The following is a 24,289-nucleotide window of genomic DNA, read 5'->3' as shown; positions in this document are numbered from 1 at the left end:
CAGCCAGCTCAGAAAGGTCTTGAGTTGAAAGTGATTGGATGTAAAGAAAGTACCTGGTGGACACGTCAGATAGGCTTACCCTTTCTGATAATTTTTTTCTAGATATCCACTTGTGGCCACCGTGAGATGCAAAACCAGCAGGCTAGTCAGGACCCTTGATCTGACCTGGTCCAGCCCTTTTTATGTTCTTTCTAGTTGCCTGTACAAAAAGGAACATGATCACCACCGTACTTCAAAAAAAGACCTAAAGGAAATAAGGTGTGACAAAAATCAGATTTCATTTGGAGTCCAAGTAACCCACAATAGCCAAAGAAAGCATGAAAAACCCTCAAAGAAGTCTATTCAAACAGAAGAGTTTCCAATGTTTTTCATGCAAACAAGAGCCCTTACACAAATCAAACTCCCATTAAAATAAATAAACATGAATTAACATGTGAAGTAGATTAGGCACCACCTGATTTTTAGACATAACTGCAATGACTTAAGTACATGGCAAGATAAATACATATTTACACACACAGATACTAATCTCCAATTGCAATTTAGATAAATATTTGGCTTTTTATAAATGACATTTCTAAGTAGCAAATATTATTTTACTTATTTGTGAATGACATACTATTTGAAACATACCAGCCTTCAGAATAATTTTAGCATAATAAATTAATATTATACCAGCACCATTAACCCCATAGTTTTATCATAGATATTAATTATTCAATTAAAAATGTAAAAGAACTTAAGAGTCTTACAACCTCTCAATAATTCTCCCTGAACTAAAAATGAGAAAAAAGATCATACATAATTTTTAGCATGAAAACTCCTATAAGTACATATTCCATTTTGTGGCCACAGTTTCCAGCAAGTTTCTCTATAGTAAAAAACGCATACGCACCTAAAAAATCCAACATTACACAAAATTACCAAGCTTAATTACTTTTGGTGTTTGCGTGCATTTTCAATATATAAAGCAGAACCTGACTCAGTTCAAACTAAGAGTCTACCTACCACAACAACCTATCTAAAACACTCAGCAACAGAAGAAGCCCTACAAGTACAAGCCAGGTACACTTTGCCCAGCCCCTAGGAATTCACAGCCCAAGGACTTTGAGTCAGAAGCAGACCTTTTGAACATAATAGCTCTCAATGGATTCTTCTTCCATTAATTTGTCCGGTCTCTTTTTTAATTCAAGTAAGTCCATGACCCTATGGCACAGCTGAACTTAACCCTAGAAGAAGCAGTATCACCTTTTGTCAGTTTTTAAGATCCCAACTGCAAGTTTTCTTTAGTTCCTATAATACAGGTCTTATAGTAGAAGATACAGTGAACAGCAATACTGTTCCCTATTCACCTCGTATGAGCCACTCATGACGGTATGCTATCATACTTCCCCCTCAATCACCACCTTCCTGGTTAAAGCATACGGAAGAGTAATCTCTTCTACAGTGGCCATTCCAGACCTTTGATCATTTGTGTCTCTTTTCTTTGCACTTTTTGCAGTTCTGCTATAACCTTTTTGAGATGGGAAACCCCAAATCCACACATGGATTAACGTGGCACAATGTTTTTCTGCTTACCATTGTAATGCTTCCTCTTACAATCTATAACATTCCGTTTGCTTTTCTGACCAGGACTAAGGATTAAACAGATGTTTTTATTAGACTGTGTTTTTATCTAACCACTAAATGTCATTCCTGAGTGATAATGGCAACACATCTTGCATTGCTGGGTATGTAGAGTTGGGACTGTTGACAGCAGACACACTGTGCAATACTTCAGAACATATACAGGTTTCACGGTTGCTTTGAAAAGGAGTGCAAATTAAACTGAAAGTGAGTAGTACTAGGTGTCAAAAAAACTTGTGAGGATTTTAATTACACAGATACTCACAAGATCCTCAAGGTTATGTACAAAACTTCTATCAAAAAAGGCTCAAATCAAGTGCGATGAAAGAATATGTGAATGCTAAACAGCTTTATGACTACCAAAAAAAACCCCAACCCAAAACCGTTGAAGAGGGGGAAAAAACCTTGATCCAGAAACTCTGTACTGTGAACTTTATAAGATCTTCAAACACTTTGCGTTTGCAGAAAAACTGAGAGGGTACAGAACATGAGCACCAATTGTGTGTCTATCCAAGCCTTAGGGTGGTCCATGGTGATGGTCAGTCCCGCTTTCTCAGTCCTGCTGCTGGTGACTTCCATCATTAAGGAACATAAGCTCAATATCCTTCTGCCTTAAGTTCCCAAGACTGACGGACTGATCTGATGACTGAAATGAAATTCCTGGTACAATGTTCAGTGACCACAGAAAAAGGTCATAAACTCCTCTCATTCAGATGAAACTGGGGGAACACTAACAGAATTATTCCTGACGGAATGGGCTAGACAGAACTCACTATAAAATGAAGTACTGGAGACTATTATTTAAAGCTATATATTAGTATAAATGACAAAAGAAACATGATTTCCTTTTCAAGGTGAAAATTGATGTCTTTCCATTTATTTTTTTTTAAGTCTTTTGAACTATGCATGGATTCAAGCCATCCTTACTCAGTGTGAGAAAACAACAGGTTTTTATAGGATGTCTGAATTGCAGAGAAAAACAATTAAAATACTTAACATCACAGTTTAAACGACAATAGAGAACTCATTAATCAGTCCTCAATTTTGCTTTTTTTTTTTACATATAATTCTTCTCCTAAACACTATAAAAATTTTCTTTCTCAATACATACTTAAAATATTCTACAATTCTTAACTGTTCCAAAGGTGACAAAGTTAAAAAGAAAGGTGTTAGTTAACATCTAAATACACTTATCTTCCATTTAGTTTTAGAGGAAACTCTTTCAGTTTTCCAAGAAAAATCTAATAGCATCAGTTTTAGCTGTCAGGTGCAAAGCTGAAGTTAGCATGTTCCCTCAAAGGTCAGAGCTGCACTGTTTTTAAGTAAAAATATAATCATTAGGAAAATATTACCTCTTTTGCCCTAAATTCTCCATAGCAATATTGAAATTATCCAATCACAAAAGTCTCATATATATCACTTAATTTAAAAATTTGTTCAGAACACTGTTGAGAAACCACAAAAGTAAAATTCATATTTAAGGTACCTTGCATAATGTTCAAGAGTATTGCCAGACAAAACAAGTTAGCAAAAACACTCACTGATTTTATACATCCATCCATCCAACCCTGACCTCCAGTCTGTCTTGCATTTGGTTCATAAAAGAACACCCTCATACAGTATAAAATGTAGCTGGCTTAGATGAGGGAGAAATGGGAGCAGAGCCAAGCCAGCTGAATAAGCATTGCCACTTCAGTCCATCCACCTTACTTAAAGGTCAAAGCATACAATTAGGAAGCAGGAAACAGATGAAGAGCTCAGAAACCCAAACTCACCTGGGAGACTACTGACTTAGATCCTAATCTAGAGGAGTTAGCATATCTAACTACAGGTAGGACACAGTGAATGGTGGCTACCATGCTAGGAGATAACCTGCGGAGTAGTTTTTGGTTGGTTGGTTGGTTTTTACGAAGATGGACTGGATTAGGTCAATCAAATCACAGAAGTTGGTTGTATATGTATATCAACCATATCAACAGATATGGTTGAAGGTACCTTTGGAGCTCTCTAGTCTAATCCCCTGCTCAAAGCAGTCCTGTCAAAGCAGGCAGACTCAGGGTTGCATCCAGCTGAGTTTTAAAAGTCTCCAAGGATGGAGATGCTACAACCTCTCTGAGCCCTTGTTCCAGTGTTTGACCACCCTCCTCACAGCAAGGTTTCTTCCTACATCAAGCTGGAATTCTCCATCTTCCAACTTGCATTCATCCTCTTGTCCTTCCATTGCGCACTACTGAGGCAAGTCAGGTTTCATCTTCTCTGTACTGTCCCATGAGATAGCTACAGACAGGAATAAGGTCCCCCCAAGCCTTCTTTGCAAAGGTTGTATGAAACCTGTTCTCTCAGCCTTTCTGTGTCTGCCATGTGCTCCAGGCACCCTGATCATCAGAACGTACATTCACTGGGCTTGCTCCAAGATGTCAAAGGTTCAGGGTAAACACTGTTACAGTCTTTTACAATATACTTAAATTTCTTCTCTGAACACAGTATTTGAACAAATTAGGTATTCTAACCAGTTTAGCCTTCCAAGAAAAAATAACTTTTAAAAGTTTTTCAGAATAAGCACTGTTACAGCCTTTGTAATTGGAGGGGATTAAGGGAAGCGCCAACTATCAGAGTCCAGCAAGGTCCAAAGGACAACAGGCAATCCTCCAGATATAGTAGCAACCTTGTGGATTTTGAGCAACAGCCAAGGGCCAGCACACAGTAATAAGCAGATCCTCCACTCTTTGCAGGGGTGGAGACTTTTGGACAACTGTTATGTTGGATCCGAAGTCAATCCCTGAAGGGATTACAGGAGTTCTGTATCCCATACAATAACACTGAACAAATATTAGGGTTATAGTTATTTGTTAGTTGTTTTGAAGAGAGTTTAAACTGTGTCATCACCATGCATCCCCGCAACACTGGGCAGTTTGTCCCAACCAACAGAAGAAGCCAAAAGAACAGAGGCCTCAGCTGAGCTATAAGTTACTTTGAGGCAACACTGCGAAATATTCTTGGGACAGTCAGAGCAACAAAGTGATAAAAACAGAGATCTGCCCACACAAGGCACAACAGTGATTGTTACTCTGCAACAACTTTTTCTTTGAAATGCATTGTAAAAATATTTTCTTTCAAAAGGCAACTTGTAAGACATTATACGATAATACACAAAACAACCATCCACTTTTGACTAGTTCAGAAACATTTTATTAAAAAAAAAAAAATCCATAAAAACAATATGCTTGCTTGCTTACTGAAGACCAGTAAAATAAAACATGAGCAGTGAGATCAAAGAGATGGAAAACAGTCACAACATTATAAAACTTAGAAATGTGTTCTAGTATCAGCAGTAATCATGGTCACTATTTCTGCAAAGCAGACCTAGACACTTCACTACTTGTTTGTGATTTCCTTTTCCAGTATGTTACAGCTAGCTTTAAAACCTTATTAAAGTCTTTTAGACTCATGTTTATTATCTGTAAAATTTTTGATTTCTGGGACAGGATAAAAAAAAACTACCAAGAAACACATAAGAATATTGTTTATACATGATTTTTCTTACGTCCCTTAGCACTGAATATAAAATAAAAAAAATAGTTATGTAGCATACACACTAAAATATTAGTGTCTAGCAATAGAAAGCAATTCCTCTAAGATGCAAATAGCTGAATTTCCTTCCTATAAAAGAACATAATGCTGTCACAAATGCTGCGGATTCAATTCTTCTCTCAGAAGTGGAGCTTCAGGTGATTTTGTAAATAGCTTTATTCCCTCCCGTAACAGGAGCACTGGTTCAAAATAATTTTCCAGATAAGAAAAAGAGTGATAGAAGGATATGCTTTAGTAATATATTTTCCCCCTTTAAAAGCCGTTTTATTATGCACAATATCAATTTATAATATTAAAATGATTTAAAGGATGGCTCTGTTTCCCCACACATATCTTTCTTTTTCCACCAGCAATCCTACTGGTGATAGATCTACATAGACATACAGTCATAAAATACGCTGCTCAGATTTATTTAGAATTTGTACAGAGCTTCTTATAACAAAATCTGAATACCTTCTAAATCCTAATGAATTTATCATCCCTACATTCCTGTGATATACATTTATAGTTTAGACATTACCTTACCATAAGGAAAATTCATTAAAGAATTATGCTTGAATAAGGTCCAGCCAGGACCTTAAACAGGCCTAGTTTCAGAATTATGAGCACCGATTTCTGATAGTTTTGTAAGAGTAAATGTGTTCATCGGACACACAAAGGATAGAAGCACACTAGGCACATCTGAAAAAGAAGGCTTACACAATTTGCCCAGGGTCAAGAAGAAATATGGATCATCAGCAGAAATAGGAAGCAGTGCTCTCAATTCTCTCAGTACTCTGCCAACAAGCCCACTCTTCATCCCATGAATCATGTACTTCAGGTAAATGAAAAAACCTGAAACCCTGTTCTCAAATTCTGTCATTTGTAACAAATACACATTTAACTACTACCATTATGACCTCTCAATATTAGAAAGTTGAATTAAAAGCAGTCAAAACTATTTGACTCAAGCAACTCTACAAGAACAGCCAAAAATCAGCTACTAATACCGCTCGGGGAAAAAAAAAAAAACCACAAAACCCCCAACAACAGTAATTTTCTCAAGGTTATGGAGGGAAAGTAAATCATTCCAGCTCTGTTTAAAGCTAGCAGCTGTTAAGAGGAACTTTTCAGAAAGTTTTCAAACTCGCACATGCAAAACTTTTAATTATACAGTATTTCCTTCATTATCCCAAGCTCATGATATTCATAAAAAGAACACAAAAGAAGTGGCCCAGTTCACCTCAGAGGTATATGGCACCCCTCCAAATGAGCAGAATGTGGTTGCCACGTGGTCCCTAAGTCCCCAGAATACGATCACTTCCAACACTCCAGTTCCAGTCCCTTCCATAAGATTTCTTCAAACTACACTGGCCTTTTACAAGTATGGGAGGACATCCATACAATAATTCTGAAAACATCCTCCACTTTGAACTTGCTAGGGGACCCAAGGCAGGACGGCTGCAGCAGAGAACTGCCCAAGTATTTATTAAGCTTCATAGGAGGCTTTGCACTTTCTAAGCTCTCTGTTGCTGCACCCACATTACTAACATTAGCTAAGCTACTAGCTCAAAGTTAGGTGGAGACATCTTCGTGAATTGCTGCCACACACTGACTACAGCACAGACAAGATTTAAGCTTTGTGGTTATAGCAAACGTGTTGAAAGTCTAGCATAAGTTACAGTGATATTGAAAAAGTCAAATCTTTCATTCTATTAATGTTTGTAGCAAAATGCCTATGCAAAGGAAACTTTTGTTGACCTTTTCATTGGGGGACGAGAGGCTGGAGAGCAGCCCTGCGGAAAAAGATCTAGGGGTTTGGGTTGATGGCAAGTTGAGTATGAATCAACAGTGTGCCCTGGCAGCCAAAAGGGCCAACCGTGTCCTGGGGTGCATCAAGCACAGCATAGCTAGCCAGTCGAGGGAGGTGATTGTCCCACTCTACACTGCACTGGTGCTTAGTTTAGCAGACAGAAGTAAACTAATGCTTCAACGGTTGCAATAACCTCTGATACATGTTCCCCTATATCTACCATCCATGTGGCTGCTAAACAGAAAAACACCTCTACTTCTTCCCTCAAATGATACTTGACTGCAGTCTCTCAGTAGAAAAAAGACACCAAGTAAAATAGGAATGATGAAGCTCCTGCTTTTCCTCTTCAATATTTTTTCCTTTTTTTATAGTATTTTCACAGGAAAGGCTTGTCAGAAAACAAGTATTATTTTTAAATTATTCTAAGTGGGTGGCTTCATTGCTTTAACTGGATCACAAGGAGTGGAATCTCTGACCGTAACCATTTCCTGTAGCTTGATTTTTTTCCTCCAATTAAAATTCAAAATGAAACATAAAATCCAACCACTGATACCACTTGGCTTCTATGCGACTTCTTTCTCACAACTTTTTTTTTTTATTGAAGGGCTTTGGTTAGAATTATTTTTATTGAAGAGCTTTGGTTAAAATTATTTTTAATTTTTTAAGAAAACAAAGCAATCTAGTTATACATGGCTATGTGTCCCCTATTTAGACAAAATTTCCACAAAATTAATTGCTTTCTTGAAAAGAAAGTGTTACCCAAATAAAACTGGAATGGTTTGTTTCTTTTGAAGTATGAATACGTTTAACTAATTTTGATGTAACTGTTACAATTATTCTTATAATTATGCCTAGTTCATACTCTCTTCCTTAGTGCTCAATGGAATAATGAACTTGATTTTCAACTGCAATTATAACAAAGTGAGCAAAGCACAGCTTCCAAGAGGATCAGTGCCTGCCAGCATGACAATGATTTTGAAGCATATTTTGAGCATTCAAGCACAGGTTTACTGCAGTCTATCAAAAAATGAACAGTATATATGATCCTTTAGCTTAAGATGTCTAGCTCTGTAATTAAACTTTTTAACAAGGACTCATATAACATTCCCAAAATACACAGGGACAGTATAAAACCTCAAACCTAGACACAACTAGGAAAAATAAACAAATATATATGAATATAACTACAAGAGGAAGCATATTTTGTATTTTCATAGTAACAGCTTGTATTGGGTTTCCGTGGCAAGGTTTTGGTAGCAGGGGGGCTACAGGGGTGGCTTCTGTGAGAAGTTGTTAGAAGCTTCCCCCACTTCCAAGAGAGCCAATGCCAGCCAGCTCCAAGACAGACCCACCGCTGGCCAAGGCCGAGCCCATCAGTGACGGTGGTAGCGCCTCTGCGATAACATATTTAAGAAGGCGGGGGGGGGAACTGTGCAATTGCAGCTGGAGATAATGTGTGAGAGAAACAAACCCGCAGACACCAAGGTCAGTGAAGAAGGAGGGGAGGCGATGCTCCAGGCACCGGAGCCGAGATTCCCCTGCAGCCCATGGTGAAGACCATGCTGAGGCAGGCTGTTCCCCCTGCAGCCCATGGAGGTTAGCGGTGGAGCAGATATCCACCTGCAGCTCGTGGACGACCCCACACCAGAGCAGGTGGATGCCCAAAGGAGGCTGTGACCCCGTGGGAAGCCCGTGCTGGAGCAGGCTCCTGGCAGGACCTGTGGACCCGTGGAGAGAGGAGCCCATGCTGGAGCAGGTTTGCTGGCAGGACTTGTGACCCCGTGGGGGACTCACGCTGGAGCAGTCTGTTCCTGAAGGACTGCACCCTGTGGGAGGGACCCACCCTGGAGCAGTTTGTGGAGGACTGTAGCCTGTGGGAAGGACTCACGTGGGAGAAGTTCGTGGGGGACTGTGTCCCGTGGGAGGGATCCCATGCTGGAGCAGGGGAAGAGTGTGAGGAGTCCTCCCCCTGAGGAGGAAGGAATGGCAGAAACGTGTGATGAGCTGACCGCAACCCCTATTCCCCGTCTCCCTGTGCTGCTCAGGGTGGGAGGAGGTCACAAATTCGTGATTGAAGTTGAGCCTGGAAAGAAGGGAGGGGTGGGGGGAAGGTGTTTTAAGATTTAGTTTCTGTTTCTCATTAGCCTACTCTGATTTGATTGATAATAAATTAAACTAATTTCCCTAAGTCGAGTCTGTTTCACCCGTGACAGTAATTGCTGAATGATCTCCCTGTCCTTATCTCGACCCACGAGCCTTTCGTTATATTTTCTCTCCCTTCTCCAGGGATATTTAATAATAAGATATAATTTATAAATAACTTTCAATCTTACTATAAAGTCATTTATTAAGAGGATATGCTTTTAAATCCATGTTACCACATTTTTCATGTGATCACTGACCGTTAAAATACAGAATGTTGCAAAAAAATACTTGACAGCAAAAATTGAAGTCTGTGAGGTGCTGATGTGATTAAAAGTTACACTAGGGATTTTAACAGGATAAGCACACAATTGACTACTGAGCTTTAAAAAGAGGATAGCATTGAGCTCCTAATCACAAGCATCATTAGCTTTAGTTTTAAAATTTATCGGCAGAAAAATAGAATTTCATTAACTACTCAGAATTTCTTTTCTATGCAATAGCTTAGATTCAGATAACCCTAAAGGAAGGCCAGGTAATATTTCTGATGTGTGGAGGGTCCCCGTCCTACCCCCTCCAAAAATAACATAGCACAGAAAAGAACATATATGCCAAATTCATTGCTAGCTACTCAGCGAAATCTTGGTAGCAATCTAAAATACAAATAGCCATAATTTATAAATATGGGAGTAAAGCACTTCCAATTCCTTTATCAACCTCACTCCAGCATTATAACATAATATTAAAAAAGAATATTTTGTATATAATATACTGATATTTCAGATAGATCACAGGTTTAATGTATTAAAATATATTAGAAACAGAATAGTAAGGATGTGGCAGAAAAAGGCAGCAAGAAAATAAACCATGAAACATATCCCACAGTAACTTTTCCTGCCACAATCCCTTCTACTTCATCAACAGCAGCAATTCGTATTTATACCTTACATCAACCCAACTTTTGGCATCATTTACGTCGTCATGGAATTTGGCTCATTATTTTTAATCTCCTTACCAAAGGGAGTTTGCACCTTTTAAATTTTGCACATTATGATGCCAGCTTTCCTTCTGTTTTTCAATCACTTACTGTCCTGAATATACCCATGCATTATCAATACATCTCCCTTTTTCCACAGATACACATTGCTACATCTTCAGTGATCTCGTTAGACATTATAGCAAGATAAATGCCTACTCATACTGCAGTCATACCTTCATATTGCTTTGTAGAACTACTCTTTGCCTATGTAACTGCTAGCACGAGGATTTAGCATAAGGGAACTGATGAAATTAATTTGCATTCAGGTGTAACATGAACTTCCCATCTGAAGTTTTGCAGCGACGAACTGTATCCAGGTCTTTCACGTGTTCACAAAGTATACTATTCATTTGCATTTCCTAAATGTAACTAAGTGTTGAGTAATAAATGGTGTTGAGGGTTTCCAGGGGAACCGTAACTGTATTTAAAGCCCCTTACTAATAGATCAGTAACTAAAATCTAGCACAGACGAATAAAACTAATAGCTATTCTCCTAGAACAACTTTTTAGGTAGACAGTAACAGCCTTTTTCACTGATCCAGTTCCTTTTGTTTGGCAACTATAACATTTACAGAATTGCAGTCATAAATGACATGAAAGGATACATTTGGTATGATTCAGCTCAGTTCAGAGATCTAATTGGCCCAGATAAATGATAGAGGGTAAGAAACTGCCAAATCTCAGTGTTATTGCTTAGACCACAACATAGGGTAGTATGCAGTATATGAGGTAGTGCAACTCTACATCAATGAACAGTGAGAAGCAGTCACATTAAAACCTATTTCTTGCAAATTGCCCAGTATCTGCAAGCCATCACGTCCTTCCTCACTGCTGTGATAGCTAGATTAAAGTTAGTACATTCAATCTCACTTTGACTGTAGCACAGTCTAGAAATGAAGACTGCTCCTGGAGATACTTTACAATCCTGAGCCCATATTACTTCCCTTCAGAGCCTAAAACAGTCAATGTCCTGTCACTGGCACCGCTGGAAATAACATGAGCTACATTTAATGATACATAGAAAATACATTGGACATTTGGTCTCGTTATAGAAAATTATGAAGTACTAGTGATATTTCTTGAACTTGATAATAATAGTTCTACATTAATTTACTGACAGTACAAAATAGTGCATTGACTGAAGCACGATTCAAATTCAATAGTTTAGGGCCTGGTAAAATTCTAGGTACAACAACACAGGGCTTGATGTTACTGATCTGTGCTGTGTCTTGAAACCAAGAGAAGTACAAACCTAGCCAAAGACTAGTTTATGGACAGTAATGGGAAGTAAATGATATGCAGCTCCCTTCACTTATACGACAGTGAAAATTATTTCATAAACGTATAATGAAAGAATTTGCTAATTTGTTCTGTTCATGAGGAAAAACAGCTTAATGATTAATCCTTCCAGTCTGATTAGTCCTGGCTCCTGAGCCTTCCCAATTGCCGAAACATTCCTTTGCTGAATTCACTCTTCTGTAGGGAAAACGGGAACAGTAAGGAGGGTAGCAACCTATTTAGGGTCCCACATCCCCTGAAGTGAACCAAGACAACAGCTGACAGCCAGTGGACTGTTAAAGCTTGACTGCTATAGATGGCAACTGAAGCCACAAAGCATGTTGAAAGGGGATTTCTTTTTTTTTTTTTCCTCCCTAAAAGCTATAAGCTTTTTCCCTCACAACTCTAACCATAAGCTCCAAGATAGCTATAGAGGTTTAAGAGAGCTATGAAACCTTCACAGATCACCAGTCATGAAGACTACTTTGAGCTTAGCTAGTTTTTACTCTCTGAAAAACTATTTCTAGAACTCATGAGGTCAAACTGTGTGCAGGGGTGTCAAGAGGGAGTATTTATGACTGACTCCAACTTAGCCTACTTACATGGCATGACATACAAACATTTTAAATACCATGACTATAGATACGTTATAAAAAGTTTTTAAAGATATGGGAATGTTTCTTAAGATCATAACCATGCTCCAATATTCATAGCTATATACTAACACAGACATATATATGTGTGTGTGTGTGTGTGTATGTATATATTGGCAGTCAAGATTCCAACACCTACAGACATTTCAAACATTAATTCCATATTTGAGGATATTAACATGAAACATTTGATTTTCATATTTTACTGTGTTCCTCTTCTGTTACTACCTAAAAGCAGTACTTATACTAGGTCAAAACTATTTATGAAACACTGTAAAATGTTGCTTTATTGTTAAGACTTATCACAAGAAGAGATTTGTTCATACATGTACACAAAATAGCATATAGCCTGTGTTCTGTATGCTACTGGAAAAATCTATCATCACTAAAGCGGTGACTTTAATAAAGAGGCCTTATCTGGGTATGCGGTATTAAAGAGATTTAAAATGATAGGCAATGAAATAAATCACTGCAAAGGAAGGAGATTAAAATACTTAAATCTAAGAAAGGAAAAATCAAAGTTGATTCGGAATCACATTTATGAACATCTACCCTGAGTAAGATTGAATTTCAAGAATGATACAAAACCAAGTATGCAATCTGCCTGCACTGCATAAATTATGCATATTTATTTATAATGTGTATTTAGTATTCATCAGGAGTATGCTTACATGACAGGACACTTACCTGATACAACTTCATGAACAAAAAGATTGAAAAAATAAACAAGAGATTGTGGAATTTAGCAATGAGAAGGCTAGTGGATAGCACAGTACCCAGCTTCCAAACTAGACTAGAGATAGTAGAAGTAGATAGCTTCTTCATTAACATATTTGTTTTGCAACACTCCAGAGACACAAAACCACCACCATATTTTCATGGTCTTCGTAAGTGGCAGATCCTACTTAGGGATGGAAATTTAGCATGTGACTATCCAAAATCATATCCTTGATACTTTACATTGAAAGAAATTCTAAAAGCAAATAGTGGGAATTGGCATTATCATAGTCAAACTTGGGTTTGATGCAAATTTGGGTTAAAAATGCAAGTTCCTCAACATTTGTTGCTTGGGTTGGGCAAATATATAGTTCTAATTAAGGATCAAGTTCATTAATTCTATTTTTCAGATTTCTATTTGGTTCAAAATAGAAAAAACTATTTATCTTAAAGAAAGTTTTTATACAGTAGATAGTTGGTAAGAACCACAGACACATCTGCTTACACTAGATTCTTTTGTATTGGTAAACTGTTCAATTTCATTGCATCAACATCTTATTATTTTATCAACATGCCTTATTAAATGTACTAGTTGAACATGATTTGGGAGATATGATACCTATCTATTAGTATATATATAAAAAAAATTTATTCTTACCAAGATGACTTGGAAAAGAACTGGAAAAAGATGGATTTCTTCCACAAGGCTGTAAAAACATATTTTAAGATCTATTTAAAAAGACAGGAAGCGAATTCTTATTTAACACACTAAATTCACAAAAGGAGCAGAGTAGTGGAATAGTTGTTGCAAAATCCATGACCCAGAACCTCAGCCTTTGACTAGCTCTCAACAAAAAAGAACACCACTTCAGCTATTAAATAGAAACAGCAATGTTATATTGCTTTGGAAATTACTTCTAGGTCTGCTTCACTGATGCGATTCAAGTGAGTGGAACAGTAATTAAATTAATATTTCTAAATGGCAGAAATTAATCAAAACTCAGAAATATAATACTATACATACTATGCAACAGCCAGCGTGCACCATTAAATAATTTGAATTAACAGACTCAGCACACATAGTGAAATTATAAATATGCTGTGTTTTTTAAAGCATGCTACACTACCTTCCTTCTTGCGTTTAACATATTAGTATGATACATTTGTCAGCCACTTCTCTTGACAATACTGAGGAGTGTTACCCAAAACAATTTAGCTATATTCTCTTGAATTTCCAAACCAGCATATATATATTTATAAGAATATTCTCAAAAACAGTAATACTTTACATTAATGCAGCCTTTTCTATTCTTAGAACCCAAAACACTTTTATTTATTAGTAAAGCATGTGTTTCTCTCAGAAACACGACGATGACATGAACTATACGATTACATACTCTTTCCCGTGTTAGACTGTCTAATTTGAAGAATGATTCTCCCTTTTCCTTACACACTGTGCTAGATGCCTATTCACCAAACACCACTGAGAACACCAAATTGTGTGTTTCAAAGATTTTCTCATGTGCCTTTATAACATTACTGAAGTGCTTCATAAACATTAGGCAGGTTTTAGCCTTGTGATACAGCTATAAGACAAAATTGTGTTATGAAGTCCATGTAATAAATGCAGAACTCAAGCACAGAGAGCACGACTGAAAGTGTTGAGGATGTCCACTATGACTGTATGCTCAGCATGAGGCAGACACTTTTGCACACTTACTCAGGGAACTCAGCATAGAGCATACTACAAAATTTTCTTGTAAGTAGTATGTCAGTTAAAAACACAAAGTTGTATTATATAGTTCTGTATGAATAAACAGGAGTTATATCTGACTAAAATACCCAGTACCCTATACTGGCTTCCGGTACAACGATAATCAGATTAATTCTGTTTTGACTATTTGTTAAAATGAACCCATGCATTCCTAAAATTACGTGTTTCCATTTAAAGTTTTTATTCATGTCCAGTAAGAAAGAGGAGAAGGTATTATTTTTATGGATAGTGTAAGCTAAAGTACTAGACCATGAACTGAAGCAACTAAAAGGAATTGCACATTCTCTTCTATTAACTTAATGAGGAAATTGAAAGGAGGCTAGAACAAACATCCAAGGGTCATAAAATCATAAAATGCTTCATTTATATTAATGTCACCTATCAGAGTCCTGGTCGTTCATATTTGCTGAAACCATGTTATGTAAAGGAAATATAATAAGGTAATAAGGAATGAAAGGCATGCTAACAGAACAACCATATTTATGAAGAACTGAGAATTACTTAGAAGTCATATCTGCGCATTAAGTATAAATAATGGTTTCCTATTTCATATTGTTTTCCTATTTCTCTGATCCTTGCATTCACCTAAATGTAATAATGATGATCACGTAAGATCTATATGAAGATGCGGTGGGAGCAGGGGCTCAGCATAAGATTTATTACATTATTCAGCACTGGCATGCGGACTTAGAGACAAGTAAAATACATCCACTAAATTGGTCAAAACATAACAAAACAATATAATTGTATGCATGTATATGAACATGTTTAATGTAGCTAAATAACAGCCTTCTTCAACCAAATGTGTTCAATTTTTCTTGCATACAGAAATGTGTAAAAGCACAAGTTACACCCCCCAGAAAATGTAATACATTCTGAGAGAGAAAGAAGAGCTTATATAAGGAAAAAAACTCGTTATTTCTAAGTTAAGAAGCCTGAATTTAAGGACAATTTCTTTTCTTATTAAGTTGATGGAAAAAATATCCATATGCAAAGGAAATCCCAATAAGTTCCCTACATAGGTCAGGAGAATCTGAAAGCTATTCTCCCCTGTGCCATCTAACAACCCTTAAGTAGACAGCTATGGCACCTTGGACACAGCCAGGTCATAAGAGAGTCCCAGGACTGCAGATAGGAAGAGTTATATTACTTGACTTTCATTTTCCAGGGCCAAATCTACTAGTTAAATTAAAAGCTCAGACAATGCCTGTAAAACAGAATTTTGGTGATGCGGGTATAACAATCCTGGATGTAAAAAAGGTCATTTAAACACCAAACACTCCCAAAAAGAGCAACTAATGTAATAACAATCATATTGACAAAACGAAGTTTTGCCAGCACAAACCTTCTTATGCTTAGAGTATAGGAGCATAATATTGGAATTATTTACTCCAGCAAAAGCTGCTTACTTCACTACATAAGCAGCATTTAAACTGAGAACACATTGGCAGTAAAATACAATTGAATACCAAGAATAGCTAAGCAATCCTAGTTTAGGCAAAACCTAGAAAAACTCTTTTGTGGTAAAGAGTAAGTTATGAAACAATTGGTTTCAAAAACTGTAAGCAGTCTCGATTGTTAGAGAGTTAAAAAGTCAGCTATACTTTCTGCTGAGATAAGCTAAGACAAAACTAAAGCCAATATGGCTACTCTTAAAAGTCACCTGCAAACCTTTATGATTCAAACAAGAAATAGTTGCAGCCTTTAAAGAAAATTATACACGTAACTTAGCTAAAGCGTAAAGTCACGTCAAGAAATGTATTAAGTCAAAGCTTAAATCTCATTTATCCCATCTTTGTGTATATGTGTGCGAGAGAGAGACATTATCACATTCTTCATTGCGATCTTATAAAATTTTACAAAGGAAAAGTCTTAAAGCAGGTGAAAGAGGAGTTTAGCTATGGAACTTATTTCATAGAATGGCTATATTCTAAATTAAAACTAGTTTGGTTCTTTGTAAACTTTTTTTAAAGTTTATATTAAATCAGGTCCTATCCTGTTTGGAAAACATACAGAATCATAATCATACATATAAGCAAATTACCATTCTAAATATCAAGTACTCGCATTTTCTTCTCATTTAAATCTACACCCAAATAAACAACACTGGCTCAAAGTAATTGGTCATCTGATTTTATAATACTTGCCATCAGTGTAGTCTGAATTTTTAGTTCTCTAGTAATTTTCGGAATGAGATTATGCCTCCGATTTTGCTTTCAAAAAACAGGCAAGATCTGTTTTTCTAAGACATCCTAAATTGCCTTCCTGCAAAATACAAACCTACTGCAAGACACCGAACACAGAACAAAGGCTTTTTGTTACAGATGTGATCCCTTAACAATCCCAGGCACCTACTTTGAAGTAAGAGCCTTACAACAGGACTTCTGGTTTAGAGTTTAAGCTTTCTGTTCCAGCACTTGCATGCAAAAGGAAGTACCATATACCGGGATATGAATTTACACTGCCTTGCATTCGCTTCTCACAGGAATAATTCTGGTACACACTAATGAAGGCAGTCTTGAGGAGAGAGCATAAGACTAATTCCTTTCGTACTGGGCATCAAGAATATCTGTACTGGTTCCCTATACAGAATTCTTTGTCTGATGAAAATGCGATGGGATATTTCAGTTGTATGTGTTCAAGCTGGGTATTATACCAAGTTGGGGGGGGGGGAAGTGCAATCAATAAAACTTCTGATCTTGTGTCACTTGCAAAGCAATTTAATAATGTTACTATTTTATTCCTCTAATTAAAATAATCTAACAATTAAATATTCTTATTTAGCATTTTTTTTTAAACTAAACTTTTTTAGTAAATTCTCTGCTCAAATACAAAACCATAAATTCTACATGTCCAGATTGTTGTTTTCCTCCTTTATAGGTAGGATTTGCCTGTAGGTAGGCTATACCTACAGTGGCAGCTGGTCCCTAAATAACGGAAACAGGGCAAAATTCTTCTGTAAAAATACAGAGCAGTGAATTTTCCAAAACATTAAGATTTGTGCTCTTAAGTCACTTCATTTTCAAAAATCAGTATATTACAGTATTGTCATAAGTTTTTTATTAAAAAACCTCAGATTGCTACACTTGGAGTAAACACTACCAATTAGTCTTTTACTTCACATTATACAGAATAAATAGCTCTTCTAGAAGGACAGCAATGCAACAAATAAGACATAACTCACAATAAAAACCAGGAGTTAATATACAAACAGAATTTGATTTTGACCCCTGACAAATGATTTAAGAATGCATGCTCTTTACACGATGACGCACTGCAGTCTGCTGTCTGTATTTTTGGTCTGGATCATTCACAAAAAACCCCAAGCCCATAACTGTGCAAATGTTTGTATTATCAAACTGAAAAGGTGAAATAAAAGCTAGAGAATAAAGACAAAATGGCCAACACACCCATGACCTCATGCCACTTGAGCTGCATAGAAAGATACAAAGTTGGTGGAGATGGTCAACTGGAAACTCCTCAGTCTCACTCTCAAACAGCAAGTAAATTCAGGGATATGAGTTTCCAAGCTGGAATAGCCTCTCAGGGCCATTGGTACCTTGAATAAATTAGGGAAGAGTTCACATAAATTTACTCTTTTTGGGTGAATCCCAAATAATAAAGACCCACCACTGAACTGGAAAGTTTCAAAGTCATCTTACTGCCACGCTTTCATACCATGCCCTCCAGTAGCTGTTCAAAGGCAAAGACAATTATCTTACCATTGATTTTAAGAAATAATATACCAAGGCACAATTTACAATGGTATCTACCATAAAATACATCAGTGAGAAGATCTATCAACCTCATCTTTAGGGGTCCAATTATTTTAAAGTCAATCTTCTTGAAAAGAGTTATTCTTCAATTCCAGTTCCTAAGCCTTCTCAGCTACTGTAGTTTACATTTCAAATGACCCAGGGGGCAAGGAGGAAGAGAGGGCTTTTGGCCTATCTGCAAGCAGAAAATTATGTTGGATATAGAATAATTAGACTTTTATTTAATGCTTTACTTTTTGTAGTAGACAGAAAAGGAAGATAAATACAACAATGAAGATCTGTATGTAAAAGAAATATGCATCACCATTATTTGATGATTATATTTTAAAGATCTTTCACAAGTCTGTAATTAATATTGAACATGGGAAACATAACAAGGAAAGACTGACTGCTATTCATAAACACAAAGGAACAAGATTTGAGAATTGAAATAAACGTGCAACTCCACTGTAAGAAACATATCTGAAGTAGAATATTTCTTCTTTCAAATACCTTGAGTATTTGCTACAACTGTTGAAGTATGTGAAATTCAAGGAAAATATTTTTCAACAAGTATAATACAAAGATTTGTATTAAATGTACTGATCCATAGCAGTTTCATTTTTATCATGTATCAGCAGATGAATTGTTAATAACTTCCAGTAATTATGTGGTGAAATGAAAGGGGCTTACTTTCAGTCCCAGTGTAAGCTCAAAAACTGTCTGTTGCACACATTTACTGGAAGGGTGTCAATGCAATCCCAGTCATTTTGCCAGCAGTCTCAGCAAGCTTACTGAAGGAGAACAGTTTATATTTTCAATTCCTGTTCAGTTTCCAGCTTCAAAATTCATATTTTTATAGGAATATTTGTCTTTTGATATGTCTAAACCACAACATAGTGTTTCACCAATTTCCCATTATTTTCTACGATTTTATCCTTGCCTATTCGCAAGTAGTATAGAATACCTAATCAACAATCCTAAAATAAAATGTCTCCCTTTTTTAATACAAAATCGTAATACAAAATGATTCCCAGTCAGCGAAGCAGAAATTGCAAGAGGGCATGAAAATTATATTAATTTTTTAAATAATGTAGAAGTGAAGTGTATGTATTATCAACCCCAAATATTACAGACCTACAACATGGTATAAAATAAGAAAACATTACGACCAAAAGCTTGAGGGGCACTAAGGGTTATAGTCATAAATAAAAATGTTTGAAGCTCTCTGACAAAGTTGCAGCCTCTATAACTGTGCTCTGCACATTCAGTGGCAAAATAAAACTTCTGCCTTACTGGAATTATATCAATTTCCTGCTTTAAGGGTATATAATCTTTGTTTCACTTTTAAAAAGAAATTACATGAAGTTTGGCTCCTTAAAAACATCTGATTTAAAAAATTGTATTTCTTTCCCTTGAGTACTAAGTCCTGAGGGATATTTTGCTTGAAAAATTTGTATTAATATTTCCATTACGTGTTATCTTCATGATCTCTTGACACCTAGGAGTCAATGTTTCATCCTAGTGCTCTGAAAAAGAATTGATTTAGTCTAAATCATTAAAAACACGTATTTAAGCCCTTTTCAATAGTCTCCTATTTTCTTCCTTGCTGAGATTGTAAAATATCTTCATTCACTCTGATATCAAAGATTTGAGATTTAAGCACGTAGTGTTCCAATTCACATTGTTGATAACACTCTAGAAAGGACAAATTACTTCTCTGAATGGACTATCTGTGAAGTGCTAGGATCTATAATGTATAGTAATATGCCAGGCTATTGCTAGTTGACCAGAACCATCAGAATTAAAAACGCAACATTCCTCCTGAGATTAGATAGTCACTTTTTTTTTTTTAATACAGAGCCTAGCTTTCTGTATATAATAAATTCAGTTGATTTTATTGTGGGCCACAAAAATAGTCCAATATTGCCAGCGATAATACCTACACACCACAGTTTATTTCAGTTTGTTCAGTGACATGTTTCAATATGGATACATGGGTGATAATTTTTCCATTCCACTTTTCTCTAAGAAAACAAAACAGGAAAACTATGCATTGATTTACATATTATACAAACTTGCAGAAAATGACAGAAACTGATTTACAAAGCCACAAACTGACACTAACTGCAGTTTTGATTAATTCGGTTTTCCATTATCATTTTACAGGTTTTTTTTTTCCTCTCATTCTGCATAACAATCAAAGCTGTATTCTGAGCTCTACATGACTGTTACTAGAAATTAGAAGTTACTAGAGAACAAAAGCATCATTTAAGGACAATTTTCAAAATTTAAGGTGAATCTATAGCACAATTTGCAAATACACTCAAAATTATTCTATTCAAACTGTCTTAACACATTTTAACATTAGTTTTATTTCACTCTGAAAGAAAAAATTTTCAGGAAAACTGGACTGCACTAATGTGTCCAGTCTTAGATCAAATAATTGGATGATTGTCCTTTCTGCTAAAGACTGACTTAGGAGACCCCTTTCCAAGTCCCTGATCAATTTGATTCAAAATGATCTACTCAACTGAACCAAAGCATGTCAATCATCCATTCCAAATTTTGGTATTTCACTGAAGTATATCTATGTTTTAGTTTAGACAAAATAACATATCTCAATGAAATTTTGTTAAGAGTTTGTATTATCAGAATGGAGAGCAATGAGGACTATAACAGTGATGTAATAACCAGTAAGATTTCTGTGGAAAAGAAAGGCAAACTTTACTTTAAAAATACACATCTCGCATTCAGGGTCTTGGGATGTCCATAAAAATAACCATATTTCTTCATAAACTTTCAATATCAGATGAATTAAAACACAATGAATTTCAAGTATGGTTAAGTGATCATAATAATTTCTGATAAACCTACTCATCCCCTGAAGTATCAGAAATGATACCATTGAAAACCTTTTAATTACAATCACGATATCTTACTCTGAAAACTGATTTTAAGAAGTATTATGCCTCAAGAAATTTTTCTGCTTAAGGATGAAGTTCACTAATCGTCACAAATGGAACTGATGAAAGTCTAGTAAATCTTACTTCCTTTAAGGATCCTAAACCATTTTTTTTTAGCAGAGCTTTTTTGATGTTGTTGCTGTTAAAGCTTGAAGACTAATATTTTCTGAAGTTTTTGCCAGGTTGTGATCATATATTTTAGACTGTTACTGTATCCAACTGGAAAATAAGAAAAACAATTCCATTCTTCCTCAAGTTTTAAAGACTTGTTTGAAGGCAAGGAAGCACAACGATGTTAGTCCTTTCTCCAGTTCTGCTACTTTTTAACATTATATTAAATAAAAATTGCATTAAAGTTTTTACAATTTAATTTTCAGATTTTTATTTAACATAAAATACATCTTGATGTTTCACAAAATTATAATATTGTCTAGAATAAATCAATAGCTGGTTAGATAAGTTATTTCAACTGTACTTTAGATACTTTTCCAAAGCGTTTTTTTTAAGCATTTGTGTATTTATAACTTTAAAGTCAAGCCTGACTGAGATTTCAGCCCTAAGTAGATACAATTCCTTAAACGTAAAATCATCGTTTGCTAAATAACTTTAACTGATGTGATATATGAAAAAGCTGCAGACAATTCTGAAAAAAATTTTTAGTCATATGCTCTTAGTCATATGATTTAGTTTTAGGTAGTCCTGCGAGAAGCAGGGAGTTGGACTCAATGATCCTTTAGGTCCCTTCCAACTTGAGACACTTTACGATTCTATGATATGAAAAACACAATAGTATGTCGACCAATTTTTTCTTGCTTCTGGCCTTCTATAGCTAAGCACTCTCATGCCTGAGAGTGTTCATGCAGAACTATTTGCACAAATAAGGATTGCAATTAGTCTTTTACATCAACCAAGATCTTTGGTTATCATTCTTATCCCTAAGAAATTATAAACACAATCTGTTAAAAGAAAGAATGAGGGTGAGAAAGTACTTCATTCACCAACAAAATCAACGCTCTACCAGTAACCTTGGAACATTTCCAAGACAGCAAAGCATTCGCTTTACACCTCAGACTTCCAACACTTTAATAGTCAGATAATGTTAATGAAAGCTTCTGAACCCATAAGGTTTTTTTAATGTGATCTGTAAGGTGTAAACATAAACACACCTGTCTAGTAAATTACTGACCCCTGTGTTCAATGCACTAAATAAGGAAGGTAAAGTAGGCCTTACACCTTCAACCTAACTCATTTGAGCCTCCTCTCTTTTTACATTTCCTGCAGATCATGACACAGTAAGAAGCAAGAAAGCAGCATAAACGACATTATGTGGGTTTAGGGTCTGTTCTAAAATACAGTCTACAGTATTGTAAATCCTTCTATATATTTCCCCCCCCAAAAAAAAAAAACTTCTTACTGCATTTAAAATTAAAAAAAAAACAACCACCTTTGGATTGATAGAGAGATGGCTGACCGGGGACAAATGGAAGGGAGTGTGTGAGATAAAAGAAAAGGTCCCAGTTCACATACCAGCGATCACTTCTTCAGGCAGTCAACTAACATTGATTTCAAGTGTTCTCAATTTCTACAAAATTTCATTCTACTGCATGACAAAAGGGCTGTCACAACTTCTGAAGAATGGCAGAAGTTTGAAAGAGAGATAACAACAGAAGGCTGGCAAGCCTTCCACAAAGCAAGACCTTTTCTTAACAGAAGCACTTGTAATCAAGCATCTCTTAAATATTTTAAAAACAACTAATGAATATCTAAAGGAGAAAAGAGTCATTAAAGTGAACTTAAGCCATCCATTCAACAATGGGATTAAATCTGAATTGAAAATTAAGATCACCATTTCAGATTTTAATTTGTGTAGAGACTGCAGTTCTTGCACGTGTGATTACCTATAACTGTTTTTTTTCTATGCAAAGTCTCTAGGGAAGAGACTGGTAAATATTTTGGAAACTGCTAAAAGTCCAAACCCATTTTCTTTTACTGAAAGAAAGAGGACACATGGGCAAATCCATCCTGAGCTGAAAGAAAATAGAGGTAAAAATGAAGCTTTTAAAAAATTATTTTTAATAAATATTAACTACATAGCTATGAAGTGACCTTATCTATATTCATTTAATAGAACTGTAAGCAGGTAGAACACCACCACTCAGTGTTACAATAACAAGGTTATCTTTCAGTCCTCTGAATATTTCCTCCATTTTAAAAAAAAAAAGAACAAACAAAACCACAAAAAACTATCTAAAATATATGATTTATCTATTAAAAAAAAAAGCATGAGCAAGAAAATGTTTAGAAAACATTTGGGAATAGTAGCATTTCTGAGTTGGATCTGCATAAGGATTTAGGTGTCCTCATGGTTCTAGAATTTCCAGTCATAAAAAGTAAAAGCATCTACCTTTATATATGTGGAGAATATGGGCCTAAAATTGGATTTTCAATATTCAGAACACTGAGCAGGGATCTGGCTGATCTAGACAATATGAAAGCTTAAAATGCTCCTATCTTCCAGGTTCAGTAATCAGTACCCATTTAGGATTCATTGTCTCATGCATTACTCGCTTCTTTTCTTTTTAAAAGGGTAGTTTTGGGGTTTTGTTGCGTTTTGGTTTAATGATTACCAAATGTCTTCCTTCGAAGTGTAAGAGAGATCCAGGTTCCAAACCTCTTCTTCAACCCTAGCCTTCTCTCTTCAGGGAAATTTAGCTAGTCAGTAGGCTATGTTCACTCTACAGAGGGTTACACTCCAATCTCTTTTTGTAAAGCTGTCCTACTGAAGAGAAAAAGAATTAGAGGCTTATTAGACCACAGAAGGAGAGAATGACTTTGTCACCTATTTTTTTAGTTCATCATCTGGCAAAGTGAGATCAAAGTGTGTACCTTGTTTAAAACTCTCTGCTTCTGTTTAATGCTTTACATTAAAAGAGTAAATATGTGAACCTTACACTAT

General features: G+C 35.9%; 1 protein-coding gene across 1 annotated transcript in view; it reads right to left on the bottom strand.

Moving 5' to 3' along the window:
- Positions 1–24,289, bottom strand: part of ULK4 (unc-51 like kinase 4) — a 253,157-nt gene that overhangs the window by 111,758 nt on the left and 117,110 nt on the right. The window contains exon 32 of the mRNA XM_075143193.1: positions 13,497–13,545. Within this exon, the coding sequence (XP_074999294.1) occupies positions 13,497–13,545 (49 nt within the window). The remainder of the gene's footprint in view (positions 1–13,496; positions 13,546–24,289) is intronic.

Source organism: Calonectris borealis, chromosome 2 (genome assembly GCF_964195595.1).
Source record: "Calonectris borealis chromosome 2, bCalBor7.hap1.2, whole genome shotgun sequence".
Classification (NCBI taxonomy): domain Eukaryota; kingdom Metazoa; phylum Chordata; class Aves; order Procellariiformes; family Procellariidae; genus Calonectris; species Calonectris borealis.
This window is presented reverse-complemented; position numbering and strand designations above follow the sequence as displayed.